Source organism: Coturnix japonica, chromosome 10, assembly GCF_054131305.1.
Source record: "Coturnix japonica strain WE chromosome 10, WE-NBRP24, whole genome shotgun sequence".
NCBI lineage: Eukaryota > Metazoa > Chordata > Aves > Galliformes > Phasianidae > Coturnix > Coturnix japonica.
In genome coordinates, this window is record NC_140672.1 from 13,958,876 (window position 1) to 13,983,475 (window position 24,600).

Genomic DNA, 24,600 nt, shown 5'->3' on the forward strand with positions numbered 1-24,600 from the left:
ATCATTCTATGATTCTATGATCTTGGGTGTTAGTGAGCCAAGAAAAGATGGCAATCTGAATTAGTCTCTATTGAATATGTGTAATCCAAACTATATGCAGTTTATCAGATGAGATCCTACCAGCGCATGTATAATGGTATTGAACTTTCCAGATATCTACTGGAATTATCAAACCTATGTAAATGGGTGGACTCTGTGGTCTTCTTAGACTCTTTGCATCTCTATGTGATATTCTGAAATGAGGGCAAAGGAGATTCAGGACACCTCTGTATGCTTGGGACTTGTTGGGGTAACAAATCCCTTTGTCCTACACCCTCATCCTTTTTTTTTTCCTTCCAGAAAAACCTAATTACTTTATCAAGGAACTTTCAGATGTGAAAATTGAAGAAAGTGGAAGTGCACTTTTTACATGTCAGAGCGAGAAAGCCGCATCCTTCGTCATATTATCAAGACATTATCCTGGTAGAATTTGTACATTTATGGCAGGTCTTTGGGGCTGCAGCTGTCTGGCCTGAATAGCGGTTCACAAGCCATGCACAGAGCAAGCTGCACAGAAAGGGAAAGAACTACCGACTAGAGCAGTGCTATTGAGAACTTTATGTATAATTTAAAAACCAAAAATGCTGATGTACGGTGAGGCTGGTGACCCAGAAATCAGTATGAACTTTCTATCTCTGACCTTTCTGAGTTACAAATAGTCCTCCAGAGTTCTAGGCAAAAATTCCCTTATGCTGCATTCTGGGTAGTTGTCACGGTTTAGACAAAAATCTACCTGTGTCCGTGACAGGGGGGCCGCAGGCAAGCGAGGTGCTAGAAGGAGCTGAACCTCTGTCCCAACTACTTCAGAAGCAACCCAAACCCCCTCATACACGGCTAAGATCTCCTTCTCAGTTGGAGTGTAGCACTCCTCAGACCCTTTATATGCTCGACTCCAAAGTCCCGGGGGTTGGCCTTGGGTTTCTCCTAAAGCTCTTTGCCACAAACTCCAAGTGGGACCTTTCTCTCCAGCAGCAGTGTAGAGATGTTCTTTACATCCTGTCCCGTCCGTACTGGCCCCAAGGCCACGGCACGGGCTATCTCTTGTTTTCTCTGCTCAAAAGCCTGCTGCTGCTCAGGACCCCATGAGAAATTATTCTTCTTCCGTGTTACCTGATAGAGGGGGCTCACTATGTGGCTGTAGTTTGGGACATGCATTCTCCAGAAGCCCACTACTTCCAGAAAAGATTGGGTCTCTGTCTTGTTGGTGGGCGGAGACATAGCAGTGATTTTGTCAGTCACATCTGCTGGGATGTGTCGATGCCCATCTTGCCATTTTACACCTAAGAACTGGATTTCCTGTGCAGACCCCTTCACCTTGCTGCGCTTAATGGCAAAACCAGCTTGCAAAAGAATTTGGATTATCTGTTTTCTTTTCTTGAAAATCTCTGCTGCTGTATGGCCCCACACGACAATATCATCAATATACTGCAAGTGTTCAGGAGCAGTAAAAGTATTCATGCTTTATATGACGTTATGATGTGGAATACTGATAGCAAAATTACGAAATTATTAAACCATGACACCCTGGTATTTTTCTTTTTTTTTTCTTAAATATTTTCCTTTTTACTATTTAAATGTTATGGGCACATCTTGTAGAAACACAAGGCTGTTTACAAAGAAGTGCATGCTGTGTTGCTGTATGATGAGCAAGATACATCTATTCTTCATCTAGCAGGAATAGTTGCTGAGCCTTAAGAACAGTTTCAGAAAGCTTTGGGAATTTGGGCGTTTTCCTTGTTTCTGCAACACAAAATGAAAATTTACGCTGTGTACAAAGAAAAGGGGAGTCCGAACTTGTACGTTAAATTTGAAGGAGAACAATCTGGGGTAATATTTAAAAAAAAAAAAAAAAAAAAAAAAAGGGGGAGTGTGGTCATCAAATACTATAAAATATATTAGCTTTTACTACTAGAATGCCACTTATCTTCCCCCCATACGAATCACTGTCATGTTGTATGTAAATTTGTGAGGTGGGTTTTGAAGCTGAAATTAAAAACTTATTGTATGGCTGTCTTCATAGTGGCTATCCAGACTATCTGAAGAAATAACAGCTATTATGTAGTCAGCTATTCACCAGTTTTAAATGATTATAAATTACGTTTCAGGGTGGAGAACATAGCATAGTGCCTGACACCTGTGTTGATCCTGAGGGCATTCTTGATTCTGTGCATTATGATGTCATGGAAATTAAAGAGCAAGCTGAGGCAGCACATAGTTCCATTGTATCCCTGGGGGACCCGAAGGAAGATACTGGCTGGTTTGAAAAGCAGCTGGAGAAAACTAACTTTGAACTGATGGAGACCAAAGAAGAGCTAACAGAGAAAAACACCAAACTACTTATAACTGAAGAAGAGCTGATGCAGAAGAGCAAAGGTGAGTTATGCGATGTGAAAGGTAGAAGACAGAAATAGTTCATTAATCTAAAAGAGAAATAACCAGTTTGAGTAGGAATTAGAGGAAATGTTCTACCTTTGGAACCATAGCCTGTAGATAAGTGATAGTTTGTTCCTTGTGTATATTCAGGTTCAGCAATTCCACGGTTTTTGGTTATTTCTTTTCTTTTTTCCTCCCTCTCCTTTAAACTGCAACTAGCAGCTTTACGCTTTCGTAAGTATGGGGTTAAATGTCTATATCTTGATTTTTACTTTTATATTGTAATCTCTACTCTTTATGTCTTGTTGATGCAATGTTTTCGTTCCAAGAAATATAGAAAACTTTTGAATCACTCCCAATAAGTGAAGACCACATGCAAATTAATTAATCTGTTCAAAAGCTACCTAACCGTTAGAATATCTGGAAAAAATGATTACTTAATAAACTATCTATTGGCTACTTATGTAATACAACCTTTTCTGTGTGTTACAGACTTTGAAATGCAGGTGATTAAATTGGATGAGTCTGTTGAGCAACTTAAAGAAGCAACTGAGGTAACTTTATCAAGAAGATGTTGTGTAAAATTGTTTTAATACCAACTTGTGGTAGCTTAAAATGCTATTCCAGTAGGCTCCATTAATAGATTTCTTACCGAGCTTAGCTTAACTGAATTTGCCTTTAATGCATTGTGTAATTCAGCTACTTAACACTACATTAGAAACTGATGACTGATTTTTTTTTATTTTTTATTTCCAAGAAAATGAATGCACAAAATGAAAGGATTCGAGAGCTAATGGACATCGTGGTGCAGAAAGATGACATTATGACAGAGCTACAAGACTTAAAATCTCATTTAGAAGAAAAAGTAAAAGATTATGTGAGTTTTACACATCTCCGTATCCTTATACAAAAAAAGAAAAACACTAATTCTATGCTTGTAATCAACACATTTTTGGAAAAGTGATTTTCTGTATGTAGCTGGTACTCGCTTGAAATTGTAAACAATTCAAATTTATCTGAAGGTAGTTGTTGTTAACACAAACAACAAAAATATCAGTGTGTTCCACTAACTCCTGCCTCACACTCCTACATCAGAGGAAGAGCAACAGTAAAAGTATGTTGAGTAGAGTTGGAAGTACGAGTAGGAATGGTCAGGATATCTCCACGTTCTATGCAGTCCATAAAACTTTATCCTGACTAATGTACCGCGAGCTACTGAATATGTGAAGACTAGCTTGATTAAGTATGTGTGCATACCACTTCTGGTGGTTTTTGTTCATTTTTTGATGTTTGGTAGCCTGAAGTAGCTCTGAAAACATTTATAGTTAATTCTGTCACTCAGATCTCTAACCTTGTAAGCTTAGCAACTTGACCCTTCTTAGTCTTTGACTGTCTGCATCACTGCAACTTAGTATTTCCATGGTATTAAAGCTGACTGTGATGAGTAGTCATGTCCTCACCTATTACTTCTTCCAAGAACAAGGCTCCAACTCTATCTGTGAGATTGTGTGGCCTGAACACTTCTGAGGCTTTTCTTTTCATAAGTTACTAAAGATGAATAATCAGTCCTTGGCAGTGCCAGCATGGCTTAACAATCGTCATCTTGTAAGTAAGGAAGCTTCACTTGTGGTCAAGGACACAATCTAAAATATGCGTGACAGAGCTGACTAAGCTTTAAGGTTGGATTATATCTGTCACGATGAAAGTGATTTTAGCAGCTTAGCAGAAGTGTGATGTGATGAACTTGTATGAGAGCTGACCATTTGCTCTTTGACCATGTTTGTAATTTTGTTGACTTCTTGGAAACAGGAAATTCTTTGATAAACTGGTAAACTCTTGATTGTGTGCAAGTCTTTTACTTTGTAACCTGCTAGGCTCTTGCTTTCCCTTGTATACTCTACCGAGTATTGCACTTGTCATTATCTGAAGGTGTACTTGTTCTGTCTGCTATTGAGATTTGTAACTGATGTCTATAGAGTCACCGGGTAAATATTTTAGCTGTATGGTTTTGTGTAAATATTTGCCTACAGAAGATTACTGAGACTTAAGTGCTCCTTTTGTTAAGCTTCAATGTAACTGATCTTATATCAATACAGGAAAAGACTACCTACCATTTAACTACCATTAAAGCAGAACCGGCAGAAGAGAACACTAATAAAGGAACTGAAAGCAGCCAATTTTCAGTGCTTTCAGTTAAAGCACTGAAACAAGAGAAAACTGAGTTGGAAGTGGGAAGAAAGCGCAGTACTGATGAAGATAAGCCTACTGTGGAAGAGCCACCTCCAAAGAAAGGTACAGTTTCTTCCATCGTTGAACAGGGTGTCTTCCAAAACAATAAATTGCTTCCTATTCCGGATAGGAAGCAAAAGGCTGTGAAGCGCGTACCTTATGGTATAAGGAGAAAAGCCACTGTGTTAAACTGTAAATAGAAGTAACTGTTATGTAAATATCCCTTTTTCAGAAGGTCCTATGCTGTTCATTTTTGAATGCTTAGGAATAAAAGTTTTTTGCACTATTTTTTTCCTTTTTGCTGCTTTTTCCTCATCTGTTGATGCACTTGCAGATTTCATAGTTTCATAGTTTCGTGCGGGTTGGAAGGGACCTTAGAGATCATCGAGTCCAGCCCCCGGGATTCGAGCCTCTGTGTAGCAGAGCGGCACTTCTACCACTTGCGCCACAGGGGGGATTCGAACCCAGGGCCTCCAGTGTTGCAATGCGGCATTCCTACCACTTGCGCCACCGGGGAACACATTTGTCCCTGCTGCCTTTATTTGGCATAAATATTGAATCCTAATGTGACCACTGAATGGCATCACATATAAGCATCTTACCAGAGACTGAGGGAGGGATGTGGACTCCTCCATACTCCAAATAGTAGTGGGTTTGTTCTAATCATATGACCAAAGCTCTCATTTAAAAATTAATGACAGCAATGCTCCACATAGGAATTAAAATGGGTAGCTGATAGTCACAATGTCAGCATGAAGTTTTCTGTTAAGATGTACTGAGTATTCAATCATGTTAAAATTTTCTTCTATTTGTGAGTATTAATAGCGTCCAATTTCAAAAACCGCTTAATATATATTCTTTAGCTATGTTAAATATACACAGTAGAACAATGAGCACAGGTATGTTGTGCTGGTTCTTTTGTAGAATTAGTTATATAAGTAGCACGAGCAAAAGTGTTTTAGGAGATGCTAGGTTATCTCAGCTTAAAGTTCAGGGTATTTACACCATTCTCTGAGCTTTTATGTCTTGTTTCCTATGCTCTGTAATAATGCTTTTTCCCTACTTCCTGTGTAAGGAGCTTCTAGACTGAACATTACACATCTTCTCCCTAGTCTTATTTATCTTGCTTTAGTGCTTGCTTGTTGTTTTCAGCATAAAGTGTTTAGATTACTTATAAATCATTTTCCCCTCACTAGTGTTGCTGGGAGCAGCAGTCAAAACCAAAACCTGGTTTGGGGTGGAATACGCCACTGCTGTTTCTTCAGTATGACTTTTAAATCAGTTGAGGGCTGTATATAAAACTCCTTAGATGAGTTAAGAGGCTGTTTCCATGCAGTACATGTGAATCTGTATGTAATGCAGGCTGCACGTGGGCGCTATAAAATTCTGCATTTCTGTAGTTGTAGTAATAAAAGCACTGTACAAGAATCACCATGGAATATATTGTTGTGGTGACCCAATCCCTAGTAAGTCTTGACTTATATTTATTTTAATACTTAAAGTATGCATATTATGGAATGGACGTAACTGGATTCTAAAGCAATGATGAAATACAGCAGAAGTCGCTTTTGATAGAAAGAAAATGCATGTGATTTTAGCTAATTGCTCACCAGTTAAAGAAAAAAACAGCCCCAAGCTAATGGAATATTTATGGAAACTTGAATCTGCAAATTTGTACAACTTTATGAGTGAACTTTATATGCAAAAGAGTAAGTGTGGACAGAAGTAGGAATCCTCATATTTTGTTTAGAGATCAACTGAATAAGAGAGACAGATATCAACACTTAAGTGATCAACTTGTCCAGGGTTTTATCTTTCTTTTGAAAGTAAGAGGACTGTGAGTTGGAATGAAATTTCTTAGAGAACTGTTTATCTACCATTTAGATGTAGATGGAGTGATTCCTGGCTGCTTTATAGGGATTGCTGAAGCACGGAAGATAGAAAGAATATAGCTGTGAATTATCTATCTCGTTCCCATGTTTCTTAAATCTAATTAGATTTTCTACTGGTGTGGAGTGGAAGGTTTGAGTAGTGCCATGGTAAAAGTGTTCTTCCAGACTGAAAACCTTTTGCTGTTAATTCTGTATAGAAATCTGAGGCACCTGATTACGTGTTCAGAGGACTTTAATTCCTTCACTAGTATCAAATACTATGTGATGTGAGGGCATGGCTTGCATATTACGACAGTTTTTCACTTAGAAGTTGCTACTTGGTGTTGTGAACTGCTATGTAATAATGATTTTAATCAATCTGAGCTACATTCCTTTTCCCGTTTTTGTTTGTTTGTTTGTTTGTTTTACAGTAGTTGTAAATGAGAGAAAGAAAAAGAACACTGTAGAGCAAAAGAAAATTGAACACATGAAACAAAAGTGCTCCACGTACCGAAAGGAAGTACTAGCACTGAGGGAAAGAACTGAAATCTTGGAACGTCATTTAGCTCTGCTTGAAGAACAATGCAGCAGAGAACAAAATAAAAAAGAAGATTTCAGTAAGCAGGTAACAAGCCTGCGTATTGAGCTTTCTTTTTCTGAAGAAACAGCTGATGTCCTCCGTGAACAAATTCTGCAGGGTCAAGCTGACTATCGGGAAATTGCTTCTGAACTGGATGAACAGAAATCTATAAATATGACACTAGAAGACAAAAATGCCCAACTAACTAACAACATAGAAGTTGCCAAAGAATATATAATTGATAAAGTGTCACAAGTAAAAGAAATGCGGACCAAATTAGATGAATTATACAAATGTCACTTAGAGTTTCATGCCATCGGTACTGACTTTGTCAGTGTAAAGGATTCCTCAGACTCTGAAAAAGATGAGCCAGGGACATCTCAAATTAGTTCTGGATGCATTCAGTCACAGACTTCTTCCATCTCAGATCTTGTGCAGGACCTCTCCTTTAACTATAGTCTTGAAAGGATTTGGGAAGTATGCAGAAGTATTGTTGATGTTTCCTCACAAAAAAGTCAGCACATCAAAGCACTGCTTCAAGACAATGAAAACCTAAAGGCGGGACTGAATAATGCTGAAAATCATAATCGTCAACTTGTAACGAAGCTATGTGAGATTACAACTCACACTAGTCAGGAAGATGATCTTGTGAATCAGTTACATGAGCAAATAGAAAAGAAAACTCAGGACTTTGAAGAAAAGACTGCAGAAGATCAGAGAGTGATTGCACAATTTCAGGAGGAAGTTGCCAAATGTGAGGTAAAAATAAGAGAGCTTGAATATCTCCTGGAGGTTTCCAAGACAATGGAAGACAATGTGTCAAAACTCAATGAATTACTTAAAGAAAAAGAATCTATTATTGTTAATCTAGAGACAGTTACAGCAACTCTGCAGGAGAAGTCTGCTAATGCAGACAAAAAGGTTGAAGAGTTAAGTATCAATGAAGCAAATCTGATTCAAGAAGTTATGCAGCTGAAAAACAGCTTGGAGCAGATGAAACATTCTCTTCGGGAAAAGGAAAAGAGTGAAATGGAGAAAGTGCAACGTATAGAATCGTAAGTAACCACTGAGTTAACTTAGAGCCCTTTGAGAATGAACTAGAGTTAAAAATAGTTAATGGGAACATCCCTTCGACTTAATGCATTTGCATGCTTATCAATGGCCAAACTACTACTTTAGGATGCTTTGGTATGCTACTTGAGTTCCAAGGGAAAACAGGAGTGTGCAAGGAAATAAAGAATAATATGGGGATTTCTGGTGGTTTTGTTGTACATCCCTCAGAATAGCATCTGAATAATTTATTGCTTCAGCATCTGATTATGAGAAGCAAGCTGAAATTCAAAAGTAATTGTTTAAATCTTGTCACTGGTCTAGATAGATTTAAGAGTCTATTTACAAATAGAAACCAACAGGCAGGGCATGGATTAAGCTGTAATTGCTGTTTCCATGAGATGTGTAACAGTAATGTTCTTTGTCTCTTTATTTTTAACATAAGGCTAGAAAATATTCTTTCTGAGAGTTCTGCCCTTGTACTGAATTTGAAAAAAGATTTGCAGAGGAAAGAAGAAGAGTATGCAGATCTAAAAGACAAACATTCTGATGCCGAGAAACAAATTCAGCAAGTACAAAGCGAGGTTTGTAGTCAACTGAGCTATTTTTTTCTGTAAGATTATGCTTGGTTTTCTGCTGTTAAAACTTCTCAAACTTTAACTATGAAGCTGGAAATTTCACACTAGTGTGACTAGCAGCAAATCTTAGGTAAAGTTGCCATTGAAGCTCTAGAGGGGACCACAAGTTAAAACATGGTTTCGCATAGATAATGAACAGAGGAAAGTAAAGTTGGTTGGTAGTCTGGAATAAGGTTTGTGAAGAGAATAGCTAATCTGCCTCTGGAGGGGACTTGTTATTATCTCTAAGTTACTGGTGACTTGCCATTGGTATCCGTGGTAACTCCAAAGCCTAAAACCTAAGTCTTGTGAAAAAACGCTGATAACTGGGAAGAAGAATGCTATTTACTTGAAGAGAAATAGACTAATTTCCAGAGGCTCTTTAATATAAGCATGTATATTTTTTTCTTCAATTTCAGCTTCAGTGATGCTAATAGTTAAAATTTAATTATTAAACAAGAAGATATCTTAAAACCCATTTTGCAGGATCTTAGTCTGAAAGTTTATTGGGTGTGCTTGGGGTGGAAAATTGAAGCTTAAAAATGAATTCATGTCTTCCTTGGTAACCTTGCACTTGCTGTCGTTTTCCTACTCAGCACTTGTTTGTGAATTCCTCTTTATTTAACAAAGAAGTATTTGGCCAGGTTGGATTACAGAAGTCTTTTAATGAACCGTGAGCTGTGCTTACATTACAGGTGTCCACGATGCGTTCTGTGGAGGAATCCCTCAGGAACAGGATGGATGAACTTGAAAGGATTAATAACCAGTTTAAGGATGAGCTGGATTATAAAGACTATACTATCCAACAACTTAAACAGGTATTTTTCTTGCTCTTATTTTTTATTAAATGAATGATGCAGGTTTTCCAAGCAACAGGAAAAAGGTGAAAAAAAAAATTGGAGCAAAATGAAAGTGGCCAACTGAAATTAGTGGTAGACCATGAAAGATATTCAAATAATTAGTCACTACAGAGCACTGGCAGATTGCTTTAAATACAATAATCTGCATAGTAAATACATATGTAATACATGCATGTAACCTGATCTTGTTGAGTGACATCACGATATGTTAATTGAAATGTCTTACCATAAACTCTTTTTATCAGCTTGAGTCCTTATTTATGCTATATGAAAAACTTATTAATTCTAGGCTGTCTTAAAAATTCTGCTTGTTTCTACTGTGTATGCTTTTCTATCATCATGAAATATAGGAGCTGGAGGAAAAGGACCATAATCTTCAAAAGTGGCGTGAGGAGAGAGATCAGTTTGTTGAAGCTTTGGAAGAACAGCTCAAAACTTTGGCTTCTAATGTCATACAAAAAGAGACAGAAATAGCAGAACTGAGACAATCTGCCTTAAAGGATTCAAGCAAGGTCAGCTCTCCTTTCCTCCTACCTGATTAGCTACCCATAAATTCTGTAAGACTCCTGTACCTGCTCTTTGTATTCTGGGTGTGCTTCTGTTCTTGAACACTGTCGTATTGACATCATGTGCAACTAACCAAAAAAAGCACCAGCTTTTATTTTTGTTCTTCAGAAACAGAATTTCTGTTAATTACTAAAATTTCAATTTTTTCAGTAGTTCAGATAAGCAGATGTCAGTTTGATGCTTATGATCCTACAGTCAGACTGGACATCTGTAGCTTTTTCTGATAATTCACAGCATTTCCGGATCCCAGGCTAGGCTCAATACTCAGACAGTAGTTCTGTCTCAGGTTTCTTACTTTCTTTGCTTTCTCTGAGGTAGTATCTACAATGGCATGAAAAGACAGAAGGGGACGTGGAGAGAGATTAAGGGAAGCATCAAAAAGCAGAGGGGGGATGATCTCTGGAAGTTGCATTTCTTATTTCAACATCCAGCTTTTAATCAGGATAGCCAATCTAAGCCGTAGCATAGAATTTCAGAAGCTAAACAGAAGACTAAATGAGTTGTGCTCTTTTGAGAATGTTTGGATTCACTTTCTCTGAGAAGAAAGATGTTCTCATAGCAAAACTTCCCCTACAACTGCCGACTTTCTCACAGTACCGAGGATTTGGGAACAAATAAAAGCTCGGGTTATTATATCTTAAGAGAGATGAAGGCTGAAGCACATAAGTAAAATAGAAGAATCAAAATATATTGTATTACAACTTCCCAGGCAATTCTGTGACTACTGCACTTGTAACAGTGACCGTACAAATCCGTGAAATGTTACTGTTCTTGAGTAGTTAAGTGTTCTAGCCTGCAATTCTAAAACTGATGCTACTAAGTAATTGCAATACTGCTTGTGTGTGTTAATTCCTTTTGCCAATCCCACAACTCAGCAGTTTTTACTGTTTATTAGGATAATGCAACTGTGATAGAAGAGTTAAGAAAAGAACTGGCTGACAAAGATGACTTTATAAAGGAATTAAAACAACGCATTAACCACAGTAGCCCTCAGTGTTTGCCAGAAATACCTTTACTTGAAGAAAGACAAAGTAGAAGGAATGACTCTGTAAATGAAAAAGTATGATTATATTTAGAGAAAGTAAGTACTTAACATCTTGTTAACCCCTTTTTGTTCTTCTGTTTTCCTAGGAGATACTGGAGCTGGAATCATTTTTCTTAGCATATAGTCCTTTAACTACATATTCAGTGATGAGTACTTGTTGGTTCTTTTTGTCTTCCACTCAAACATGAGCTCTCATCTTCTCAAAAATATTTTATTTACTAGAACACCATCTCTCTGTGTACATTATGGAACTTTTCCATGCAGTTTTCCATGTATTCATATGTGGATGCTGAAGATTAGGCAGAGGTTTAGCCTTTGGTGTTCTAACATAGCAGCTGTGAGCGTGCAGAGTATGGGGGGAATGGATGACAAAACGACCAGCGTTACAGATTTTGTCCCTAAATAATGTCTCGCTTTCTCTCTTTTGGAGGCAGAATACTGCCTGAGACTGTTAGTGAGACCCAGTAGGGTGTATCTGAAGATCACACAATGAATAGATGTTACTACCTTCCCACACTTGTGCTGTGTTTCAGCTTACGTGTTCATGTGGCGTCTGAGCTTGAGGTTTTACACTGTAACTTTAGAAACCTCGAGATATTTTGGAGGTCTAATGCATAGCCTAATCTTTACTCCTTTTAAATATTTACAGCCTAGGAAACAACAAAGCAAAACTAAAACTGGGGAAAGTATTCCATTAAGATGCAAAGCTGAAGACAATTATTTGTCACCTCCATGTACTAGGAGCCTCACTTCATTAAATGAATCTGAGGTTAGTATGAAACTTCAGATCTGAAAATGTTGTGATTGTATTGCTTTTGATAAGGAATGAGTAGGAAAAGATCTCATGTTCTCTAAACAATTCCCAAGTTTTAATTTATTTATCCCTTTCAAGGTGATCAGATCACCTGTTTTTATAGCCTTTGATAGGAATAAAAGCTGTTGAAACAATTGTGTGATGAATTTTTGTCAGGTGCTGTTGAAAACTCTCCTCATGTTAATGCTTATGAAGTGGCTCATGATTAGATAAGTTACTTGGAAAAAATTCATGGAGCCACTGAAACGGGCACAGCAAATTGAACTTATTTTCTTCCTCTGCAGGATTTCTGGATATTGTTTTGTTAGCAGATGATGTTAATCATTCCTATATAAGTTTTTAATTGCTAACTTTCATAAAATAGCAGTTACATATATTTTAAAAACAAAGTATTTATTAACCAACTTAATTCTTGGAAATACAGTGGGTGGTGATACTCCATTCAGATTCTTAGCAGAGCCTGATAAAGTGGCTCTGACTACTTTTTGTCTTTCTACAATCTTTGGTAACTTTTTGAGAGGAAGAAGACTCCCCTCAGGGGGTCGGAACAGTGTAAGTGGTAAAAGCTGCTAGTCTGTGTTTGGGACACTGGAGTTTGCTAGTTACTAGCAGCAGTAGAAGCAGCCATCTACCATTTTCTGATGCCCCCAGCAGCCTGTCTTCTATGTGTTCAACCAGCATCTGAACTCATTTTTGATATGCTAGCTGAATTCCTGCCATAGAGAAGGAGGAGTCCAGGTGATCTCAGTTCTGACTTTGTTGTTCCTGTTGAGAAAAACAGGATTGGGTGGATTGTGGACAGTAAGTGCTGCTGGGGAAATGCATACTGACATTTCCCTGTCACTTAGCTGTGCATTTGCTGCCATTTGACCATGAGCAGGTACATGATAGCCTTCAGCTTAAGTACGGTGTCATTGCTTGAATGCCTGTATTCTCTCCAGGGAAAAGATAGCAATGGAGTTCTTTAATGACTTGTACTGGGCTTGCACCTTGCCAGCTGGACCTTACTTATGTAAATAACATCTCTAGTGTAGAAGAGGAAGGGCAAATTCCCTAAGATTAAGCTGGAAGTTAATTGAACACTTGAATCAAATGCTCCTGTTCCTGCCCAGTTCTGACGCAGCAGAGTTGAGATGAAGAAAATCGTGTCAGTTCTACCACCATTCTCTATTAAAAAAAAAGTGTAGTTGTCTGTGCCCTTGAGAAAAAATGACTTGTAAAGTATCAGGCTTAGTTTAACATGGAGAACTTTTTTTGTGATCATAGATTGGAAATAATTTTAAATGTAACAAGTTCTAGGAAAGAGGGGTAAAACTCTGCTGTAACTGAAATAGACTCCTTCTGTGTCTTCCTACAAGTGTTCTTACAGCAGGAAAATCGAATGCTTACATATCCTTTTCCAGATGCTTTATAACTTTTTAATCTCATGGCTACCTTAACACTTGCACTTAAAATTCTTCTGTACTATCAGGAGCATTTGGAAACTGTCCTCGACTCTTCTGGAGTGTCCGCAGAAAATGGCAAAACTAGTCGGTTCCCAAAACCGGAGCTGGAAATCCCACTGACACCTCTGCAACCTGATAAGACGGAGATAAAGCAGCACGGCAGCATGATACCTTTAGGAGTGAAAATGCCTAAGTCAAAAAAGAAAAGAAGTGATGACATGGATGAGGTATGACCTAGACCCAACAGAAAACAAAATATCTGATGCCTTTTTACCATTCTCATTTAAGCATTAAAAAAATGCTATTTCTACCTCAGTAAAGTAGTTGAAGAATTTAATCAATGAACTGCTTTAATGAACAAAACTAATAGCCAAGCTCAGTGATAATGGTTTAAGAGAAGGGAATTTCTCTTAACTCCATTGTGTATTTTCTTTGAAACCTGTAGACATAAATCAGCTTTTTAGACATCATGAGATGTCTAATACTGATATCTTAATGTCCTGTTTTTATAATTGAATGCTTATTTATTATTTGATTTACAGTGGAATAGTTACCACTAGCAAATACTTCCCTACTATTAGCAAAAGTGTTTAAAGTGTTCACTTTTGTGACATCAATTGTTCTTTCCAAAAGAATCATGGCTGAAACGTGTCTTATTTTCCCAGGATTTTGTGAAAAATGAGAACACGAAAAATACAAAATCTGTCATGGCTTTTAATTCACCCTCTGCAAGTGACGAGAAAATGGTTGGTTTTTGTTCTAGTTTTGAAGCTAGCTTGGGACTTCCTGTAATTGTGTGGTCACACGAAAGAAGCAGTGTCTTATCCTTATGTGTATACCTGAATGGGAATCTTACATGCTTATGAGCTCTTCCTATTAAATTTCATAAGCTAACCAAAGGGCAAGTCAGTCTGTCCCCAGAGCGTGTAATGGCTGTACTGTGTAATGATTTGGAGGGAAGGATATTGCACACTGAATAGTTGGGAAGAGAAGCTTTAGTGTATTATCGTGTGCTTTTGTAAGTGAAGCCCTTGTATTAAACTAAGGTTCATATCATTAATATGCATGGCAGTTATTAAAAACAGACGTTCACATGTGATAGCAGTATCCTTGGCATGGTCAGAGTATGAGTAGTAGATTTTTCCCATCTGTTGTCTTCTGTTTTGTATGTTTGTTTATTTTATGTAATTAGAACAGCTTATGTAAGAAACAACTCCACAGCTTGGGAGCTACTTTTAAAGAAACTACTGCCTTATTAAGAAACTTTAAGAAACGTATGCCTTGAAATAGCTGAGATTTTGACAACTCCCTAAAGGGTATAAAATTGTCTACATTACTTGCCGTTGTGGTATCATCAGCATAATGAACAGAGGTGTCAGTAGTAAAGCTCAAAATGTCAACTTAAAATAACGTTGAACTAAAATGAAGTTTAAACAATGCTCTTGTTTCACATGTTCACATCTCTGTTGAACAGAAATCCGGAAAAGACTACTTCCTGAGAAAGCGAGTACATGCTTCAAGACTGACTAAAAAGAAGGATGAAACACTGCAAAAAGTTGGAGATTTTATTCAAAGCTCTCCTTCTATTATACACTCTAAAGGTTGGTGTAGAATAAGTTTTATTCCATGTTTTCTAGACATTGTAGAATGGCTTGTTTCTGCTGTAGGCTATTAATGTATGTGTTCTTAGAGAACTTGTCTGCCATGTTAAGTTGTCCTTTGATTTATGAAGTAAATGCATTTATTCGTCTCTTCAGAGATTCATTATTACATTTGTGAAAACCTACAAGTATACAGAGAAAGTTGGTTCTGTCTTGTGCTTCTGTCAGCACGAAAGTTAGGCCTGTTGTTTAACTCCTGCTGAAGTTTCTGACTTCCAGCAACTTCTGAGCCATGATTGTCTTTCATACTCCATTTTAATGCGTGCTTTAAGCTGCCGTACCTGAACCTATAAACTGTTTCAGCTATAGAAGCAATAAAGAGCCTTGATGAACAAATACAATTTCTGAGTATTTTCACTTAAATTTTATGTGTCGTTTATTAACCAAGTTTGTTACGAAGCTTTTTTTGCATTCATTGATTTAAAGACTCACAAAACCAGTAAGTTGATTGGTTTATGTATCAAAACAAATTTCTTCTAGCCAAGAAGCTGATGTCAGCAGTAAGTTCTCCTAAATCAAACGAACCTGAAAGTCTCGAAGAAGGAGAGACCAAGCCAAAACGATCCAAAAGGAAGCTGTATTCCACTGTCGTTTCTGGCCCTCTAGATATACCTGCTTCTTCGGTAAGCGATTATACTGTAGTCTTGGCTTAAAATAAACTACTAAGGAGTCCAAACAGACTGGTGGTTTCATCTATTTGCAGGGGGAGGTTGAAAGTACTGAGGTATTTCTTTATTCTACCAAGTCATTCTTGTTGGTCTTCCTGCTGTTCTGTTTTATTTTGTCCTCAAAGATCTCTGTGTTTGGCTGGCTTACAGTTTACTAAGTAGGTGATGTAGCAATCACGGAGATGTCTTCTAATTTGGAATCATAGATAATTTCAGTGTGTTGGAGTGGGATTATTCTACTACACGCTTTTCTAGAGCACAACTTAAACAGCTTTTTAGGTATGCTTAAACTATGATCTCCTGTCTAAGCCAACTTGCAAAGGATCTGATGTGCCAGTTTCATGACTCTGTCGGCAGCTATTGTGCTAAGAACATTCTTGCTCTGTTGGAACTGCATCTTTTAATTATATTAGAGTCCTTTTTCTGTTCAGCATAGTGATCATTTGCCCATACTGTAATATCCCTCTGAATTTTTTGACGATTTGACGAATGATAGGGGCAGAAACCAAAATGTTATTTTTTTTTGTTAGAGGATGAAGAAGATGAGACAATTTCTTCTCTCACTGTAGTTCTGAGAACATGGAACTGAACCGAGAACTGAAATTCTGGGCAAGTCATAGCTACAGGGATTGAGGCTAAAAATGTTTTCTGAACGCTTCATGTTTCACAAAACAAGTATTATAATACTCTTTTGAAAACAAGTATTTCAAAATGAAAGCTGCCTTCAGGCTTTCCTCAGATGTGTGTGCTTTTTTAAGATAAACAGGATTTTGTACATTCTCCATATTTGTTCCTTGTGATTAAGCTGCATTAAAATGATCTCGGTATCCCATAGTTTTCTGAATAAAATATAATAAGCAAATGCCATTCTGAAATCCATTTAGGGGAAGAAATATGTTTGCGTGGGTCAAGAAGAGCTTATCAGTCTTGTGTGAAAAGATGAGTAACTTTTGAAATGTTTTCTTCAGGAATCTGAGGAACAAAAGAAGGAAAGTGATCATCTGATCATCAAGCGACGGCTGAGATCCAGAACAGCTAAAAAACCTTGAAGAAGCGTGTTTGTTCCCCTTTCTCAGGACATACTTTTATCGTATTATTAAAACTGGTTGTTAATAAACAGTAACAGTTACTCCGTTGTGTTCTTAAATTTGTATATAGGTGTACAGTGTCTCTCTGACAGTTTCAAACTGACTCCACTGAGGCTGAAATAAATACAAGCTTTCTTAAACTGGGTTTGGATTTTATTGTGGTTAAGGGTTTATTTATTTTTGTCTTGCCTCCCCTGTATAGGAACAGTATCTCTAGGACTGATTGCTATTTACCCATTGTGCAGTAATAACTGTACTTGTTCAGGATGGCCTGGCTTGCTTTTTTCACGTGACTGGTGTACTTAGCAGAACTCTGGCAGAGAGAAGAGCATGAATACACATTAATATTTATGTATACTTAATTTTTGGGCCTTTTTAAAAAATTTTCTTTGGAGAGAAGATGGTGCCAATTCCTCAGTGTGGAAGAAAGGTGCTTTCCCTCACTTGTGCAAGTTCAGCTTTAAATTAATAAACTTAGAAAAATAAACCCAATACATTTGGGGGGAATTCTAATATCCCAAATACTGTTCTCCCCCTCAGTGAGCTTCGAACCTTTAGATGCTGTTGGATGAATTAGCTGAAAGGTTCTCAGCTGGCAGTATGTCCTTGTGTTGTCTCCAAGTCCAATAGTTCCTATAGATTCAATTGCTCAGGAGGTAAAAACATGGATGAAAGCCGACTTGGGTGAATATTTGAGAGTTTGATGGGAGCGAATTGCCTTAAAAGCTGCTGGTGATAGAACAATATACTGATTGTATTTAAAAAAACCCACAATCGTACTATTTGTTGCTGTGCCGATAAGCTTTCTCCTTGCTTGTAGGCTTGTGAGATCCAGGTTTGCAGAAAACAATCTGTGAAAAATCATGGGAATCATGTGGTTTTATGCTCAGCAATCTCATTAAAAACTTGAACTGACTTTTAGAAGCTTTTCTCCATGGTGTTATCTGGACAAATCTGCATGTGGATGTCAACATGGAGGCTTTTATTGACCTGGAGTAGAATACAGCATTCATACCTACCAGGTGAGATGGGCAGCTACTGCACAGGTACACAGAAGAAACTGATGAAAGCATAAGTACTTGAAATCACCCTCCCTCCTATTTATTGACCTATGTATGTGAATGCCGTGCATGAATGCCTCATAGCCAGATGTCAAAATGGAACAATGCTGCCTGAAGTGGTTGGTGACAATATGGAAGACGGTTCTGATTAGCTGCAGTTTGCAAATTACTTGCAAATATTTCATATCCAGAAGACTGCAATTTATCAGCCATGCGATATTGGAGGCAAAGTCATTGCAGGGGATGGGAGTGATCTACTTGTTCCAGAAGCTGTTAACAGAGCTCTCGTTGCTACTGGGTACATCATGATATACACTTAATTACACTACTTTTCAAATGGTATTTTTATTATGAGAACAGCCTCATTGCTGCCTGCTGCTGCATGGGAAAAGTAGTTGCACACTTGGTATAATTATATGTGGTTCTCTGCTGCAAAACTGACCTTTTACAAAATGTCACATGTGGTGTTTGGTGAGTCTCAGGCTTGCCTAATTTCTGTGCATTTTCGTAAGGCACAGCAAGTGCAGAAAACAGGTTGCTTTGTTTAGGGAAAAGAAAAACCAACCACAAATGTTTAGCTGACTTGCGGAATCAAACTCTATAATCCAGAGATGGGTTGTAAAGCAGGTATGTTTATTCCAGCGTTGCGCAGCGCCGGGTGCAAGGGGGAGAGCTCCTCCAAACCTGCACACCGACTTGTAAAGCCGTGATACAGAAAGCAGGCAGAAGAAACATCCTTCAAATCCAGAAGGTAAACTCCACCTATTCATTCCTTAACTGGGTTAATAAAGTGCATGGATTTGCCACCACTGAGTGTATGCATTCAACAATTCTATTACTTGCCTTCAAGTGTTGTACCAAACTACAGCACTTGCTATCAAAAATTTTTGCAAAATTGGAGTCCAAACTCCAGAAAGTCTTCTATCCTTCTACAGTTCTGTATCCTTATAGGGTACCACTTTACCCTGACTGGGCAATCTCTTGCTTTTAACTTCTATTCAGGGCTTCATGTTTGGCCCTGATGCCCACACCCCTAAGTGCATCATGTTTGATATTGCTGTGACTCCTGGGGTACAACATTGTTTTTCCCCATTTGTGCTAATGTCAGACTTACAGTTTTTAAACAGTCAATATTGTTGGACCCTTGGCTCCAGTTTTATTAAATTTCTTGCCAGAGCAACCTGGCAGGTACAAGAATTTCTGTATTCCTACTTAGTTTATATTTAATTAATCCAAAAAAAACATAAACCTTTTCTTGTTGGGCAGTAGCTTCTATTACTGTTACAAAACCATCTATGAGTAGTAAGAAGCACCCATATCCACCAGAAAATAAATCTCTTTATCCTGCTTCCCTAGATGCAATTTCCCGTTGCAGTTTGCACACTGCTTTCCTTTCAGTGGGGCGGAGCCCTCCCTGGGCACTTCAAGCCCCCACTCCCCCCACCTCTCCCTGAGGGGATCTCTGGGTCCTACGGCCCTATTCTGGCACCACAACAGTAACAGCTGTTATTATCACCAATTCCCTTACTATCTGATTGTCAATCAGTTTTGTTTTGTTTTCGTATCGTTCACCTCTTTTCAGTCCTGACATCCCTGTTATACCTTGCCAGTCCTTCCTCCTCCAACCTGTGTCTGTCCCAAACTCTCTCACTTTCCAAACTCTCATCATTACAAAAACTACTAACATCCTATTTCAGTTTCACCTCCTTCTCTCCAGGTGTCCAGTGCTAACACTGGGATTTCAGGTTTCCTACATCTCTGCACATGAAGGCTATTCTCACTTCCATTGCCCCCTCCTCCCCACCTCCCCCCTTTGCTGCTTACAGCAACAGTCTCCGTACCCGGCTCTCTCTCACTCCAAGAGTTCTTGCAAGGGGGGGGAAAACAATACAGGGGGTTGCTCTCATACCAGCACACATAAACTCACTTTCTCTTTAACCCTTTTTCCTTTGTACACAATTTCACTATTTGTATCTTCAGTTACACTTTGACACACCCTCAATTATACTTTCTGTATACCAATAGCAATTACACTTTCTTATACCATCAAAGCAGTTTGTCCCATTCCCTTCAAAACCCACAGATCAAACAGTACAATTTTTCAGTTTCCACAAACACCCTTAATACCATGTAACTTTCCCTTAGCAATCCATATCATTCAGTTCCTTGGGCTGTTCCACCCTTATCTTTATGGCCTTATTTCATGTTTTTCTTGATTCCCAATTTCATCTTTATCCCCTAGTTTTAATACAGTATTCTCAAAAAGTGGTACTGTCATCCCGGTTCTCTCTACCCCTGTTATCTTTAAGGCCTCATTTGTTAATTTGAGTCCTGACACCTTACGGGCCAGTGATGAACGAGCTGTCCCAGTATCAACTAAAACCACAACTTCTTCCCCCTCAGGTCCCACTTTTATATTTACCAGGGGGTCCTGATGGGACCAAAGTTTTGAAAGCCCCAGAAATCGATCTAATTGTTCTGCTAATCTTATAGAATCTTCAATTAAAGATTTCATTTCCTTCTTAAAATTTCTAATTTCTCCGCTAGTGAGTGGGGAGTTTACATAGCATATTTGTCCTTGTCCCAATGGGACCTCCCATAAGGGGTACACTGAGGTGCTGGTACAGCTAGTGTCTGGGAAAGGAGAAATTTTTATGTCCCTTTTACATTGTTTTAATTCTCTCCTGAGCCCAGCATGCCCCTCTTTTCTGTGAAATGTCCCTGTGTGCTTTACCATTTCCTCTTACTGGGGCAGCGCCTGTCTCCCTTTGTGCTACATTGGGGTTATATGGGGGGGAGATTCTCAGGAGGGTCCCATTGATTAGTTCCTTTTTCTAATTCCTCTCCTTCCTGGTCCGGGCCTTTTTCTTTTTACTAATAACAGGCTGATTTCTTGTATCCAACAGGCAGCATATTCTGATTCCTCCTTTGAAAAGGGGTTTTGTTCTTTACATATAAATTCGAGATCTGACAAACCCAACCCTCATCAGATCCATATTTTGGCCAAATATTGATTTTCCCTGTAGTGGATCTCTAGGCCATATCTAACACAATATTTAAACAACTTTTCCCTATCCTTTTTCCTGGTTTTGGGATCATTTTAACCCGTCCTCCAACTTATATACTAACCACCAATGATTACATTATTTGATGAGGGTGTTCTTGCTTAGAGTCCCTCCCGGTTCCCCAGCAATATCCCTCTGATATGCCAATGTACATCCTAAGAGATTTTCTTAGGTATCTCTTTCCCTTATTTTCCTACACACACGAGGAGGGGGAGCAATGGTTCAAAAACAAATTTTGTAAAGTTAACATGTTAAAGCGGAGGTAACACAACCCTATTGTTTCTCTAATCTGGATCATTACCACATTTAAACCGCGGTATTTTCTACAACAAAAGCAACAGGGTCTCGATACTAATTGTGTCAGTCTCGATACTAATTCCTCAGCTTATAACAAAGCTGAGGAAGTATGGGATAGATGAGTGGACGGTGAAGTGGGTTGAGAATTGGCTGACTGGCAGAGTGCAGAGGGTTGTCGTTGGCGGTGCAGTGTCTGGCTTGAGGCCTGTAACTAGCGGCGTCCCCCAGGGGTCTGTACTGGGTCCGGTCTTGTTCAACATCTTCATCAACGACCTTGATGAGGGGATAGTGACCACCCTCAGACAAGTTTGCTGATGACACGCAGTTGGGAGGATTGGCTGACACGCCTGAAGGCTGTGCTGCCATTCAGCGAGACCTGGACAGGCTGGAGAGCTGGGCAGTAAGAAACCAGATAAGGTTTAACAAAAGCAAGTGTAGAGTCTTGCACCTGGGTAGAAATAATTGCATGCACCAGTACAGGCTGGGGGAAGAGCTGCTGGAGAGGAGCTCTGCTGAGAGGGACCTGGGCGTTCTGGTGGACGACAGATTGACCATGAGCCAGCAGTGTGCCCTTGTAGCCAAAAAAGCCAATGGCATTATGGGGTGTATTAAAAAGAGCGTGTCCAGCAGGTCGAATGAGGTGATCTACTCTGCCCTGGTGAGGCCTCATCTGGAATATTGTGTCCATTTCTGGGCTCCCCAGTACAAAAAAGACAGGGATCTCTTGGAAAGAGTCCAGCGGAGGGCCACAAAGATGGTGAAGGGCCTGGAGCATCTCCCCTATGAGGAGAGACTTAGGGAACTAGGTCTGTTTAGCCTTGAAAACAGAAGGCTGAGAGGGGACTTGATCCAGGTCTATAAATATTTGAGGTGTGGGAGCCATAGTGGTGAGGCTGGTCTCTTTTCAGTAGTGCGTGGGGATAGGACTAGGGGTAATGGGATGAAAGTACAGCATAGGAATTTCCGAACGAATGTGCGGAAGAACTTCTTTACAGTGATGGTGACGGAGCACTGGAACAGGCTGCCCAGGGAGGTGGTGGAGTCTCCTTCTCTGGAGATATTTAAGACCCGCCTGGACGCCTGCCTGTGCGACGTGGTGTAGGGAGCCTGCTTTGGCAGGGGGGTTGGACTCGATGATCTCTAGAGGTCCCTTCCAACCCCTACAATTCTGTGATTCTGTGATTCTGTGATTCTGTGAAGTCACCTCACCACCCAGGCAGGACCACTGAAATCAGTGGGGGGCACCTCTCCTGTCCAGGAACCCGAAAGAGGTGATAATAATCCCAGGCCAGCAATTGTAGTATTGATATGATGATTCTATTCAAAGTCTTTGTTAAACAAAGAGGGAAGGAAGGGAGGGGTGCGCTGGGGGGGGAATGGGAGGGGTGGAGGAGGGTTGATGTCAGACTGTGAAATCAATTTTTTTAAACTTAATTCTGCTTCAGAAACAATATCTGATTCCCATGCTCTCTGCTTGGTATTTTGTCTTTTGACGCAAACACATAAGCCCCATTGGTGCCTGGTTCAGCAGTTCAGCTTGTATTTCAGCCATCATCCTCCACACTGGAGAGGATTTATCCGCTTGGCTTGCTTAATTGCAGTACGCTTCACACGCGTGGATAACCTGTGCATATTGCGTCACTACCTCTCTGGCCTGAGGTGTTGCACCAGGCTGGAAATAATGCCTTCTTGGGGTTGTTGAAGCTCTGCAAAAGTTTGCCAAGCAAAGTTGTGGATGCTCCATCCCTGGAGGTGTTCAAGGCCAGGCTGGATGGAGCTCTGGGCAGCAAGACTCTGTGGGTGGCATCTCTGCCCGAGGCAGTGGGGCTGGGGTTCTGAGTTCTTCACTGTCCCTTGCAAGCCAAGCCATTCTATGATTCTGCATTTCTATGATGTAAGCACCAGCCCCACACAGCCCTGGTGCAGTGCATCACAAGAGCAGCAGCCTGCGGGGAGCCACCACCCGGAATCACAGAGATGTGAGGTCACAATGCCCCATCCTATGACTGTGCTGAGCTGCGTCATGAGCTCACAAGGCCTGGCTGCAGGCTTGGCTCAGTGCGACACTCACTGTGGCTGCAGCGGTGGTGTTGGAAGCGTGGTGCAAGTGTGGGGGTGGCCATGGACCCTGCCCGCCTTGTCCTCTTCCTCCTATTGGTGGCCATGAGTTTTCAGGAGAGCTGTGCTGCTCCGTGGCGAGCACGGGGAGCAGGTGAGTGGGTAGAGATGGGACCCAAACTGAGCAGCGCTGGGAGCAAGAAGTCAGGCTGTGTCCCCACGGCCCTGTAGTACACTTGCCTGGGGCCTGCCTTCCATGGGGGTGTTGCTGGGTAGGGGGTGATGGGCATCTTCTTCCACGTAATCTGTGAGAGATGTGGCACGTGGCCCGGAGAGAGCACTGCATACGCTGCCAGGTGCCAGCCTACGGGTCATCCCGTCCACCCTGCAACTTTGGAAATCATGACCTGAGTTATTCTCCACATCCAGTTACTGAGGGAGAAGGAGATCACATCATATAGTGTATATAAGTGGGAACTTATCTCATCTGTTCTTGATTCTAGATGATGAGCTTCGTGCTCCCTTTCCGGATGCTCCTTTGGATCCGGACTTCATGCCTGTGCCTGGGGGACGACCCAGGGGTAAGTTGTGAGTGTCTGTTTCCTTGGAGGCTGAAACGTTCATGCTCTCATGGTTTACCTGGGTGCAATTTTACTGGAGATCCTCTCCAGGTCTTCCAAGCCTGTTTGTGCCCAGAAGGGTTTGCACAGATGAGCCATGAGTATTTTTTCTCTCAGAGAGCTGCCACGTTTCAGTGGGAAGGTTACCGCTGCCCCTCTGCAGCTGAGGGAGCCCAGACCTTTGTATTTGGGCTGTGGCATTCCCCAACCACCGCCAGACCCTACAGGTCACTCAGGGAAAAGGAGGCCCCCACATGTGCCGGAAGCTCTCCTCACCTGTGTCTGATCACACTTGTGTCTGCAGGCCCTGTCCCCTGTAGGCTCTGCTACTCAGTTGATGCTGTAGTGTGTGACTAAAACTTTTCATGGGTCTTTGGTTGCAGAAGTGCCCCCAGTGTGGGCCTTGCCCGGTCATCGGTTTCCTCCTGTGCTGGAGCCCAGCTGGAATCCCAGCAGTGAGTACTCTGTCTTCACTGACTTGGCTGACTCGCCGCTGATCTTCAGATCTTCATGCACATGATATTTAACTTCATACATTCTGTTAAGGTCCGGAAAGAGAAGAGGATGAATCCAATCGAGGAAAATACTCTCA

The 24,600-nt window shown here is 40.2% G+C and overlaps 1 protein-coding gene across 1 annotated transcript; it reads left to right on the top strand.

The window, feature by feature from the left end:
• The first annotated feature begins 353 nt into the window (after positions 1-353).
• LOC146759403 (kinesin-like protein KIF20B) lies at positions 354-17,906 on the top strand. Its single transcript, XM_085510377.1, has 14 exons — positions 354-462; positions 2,145-2,412; positions 2,905-2,966; positions 3,170-3,289; positions 4,509-4,704; positions 6,944-8,147; positions 8,588-8,726; positions 9,455-9,577; positions 9,970-10,131; positions 11,881-12,000; positions 13,517-13,717; positions 14,156-14,236; positions 14,965-15,091; positions 17,830-17,906. The coding sequence occupies exons 2-14, from the start codon at positions 2,220-2,222 to the stop codon at positions 17,904-17,906; spliced, it is 2,805 nt and encodes a 934-aa protein (XP_085366503.1). The 5' UTR covers positions 354-462; positions 2,145-2,219.
• The last annotated feature ends 6,694 nt before the right edge of the window (positions 17,907-24,600 follow it).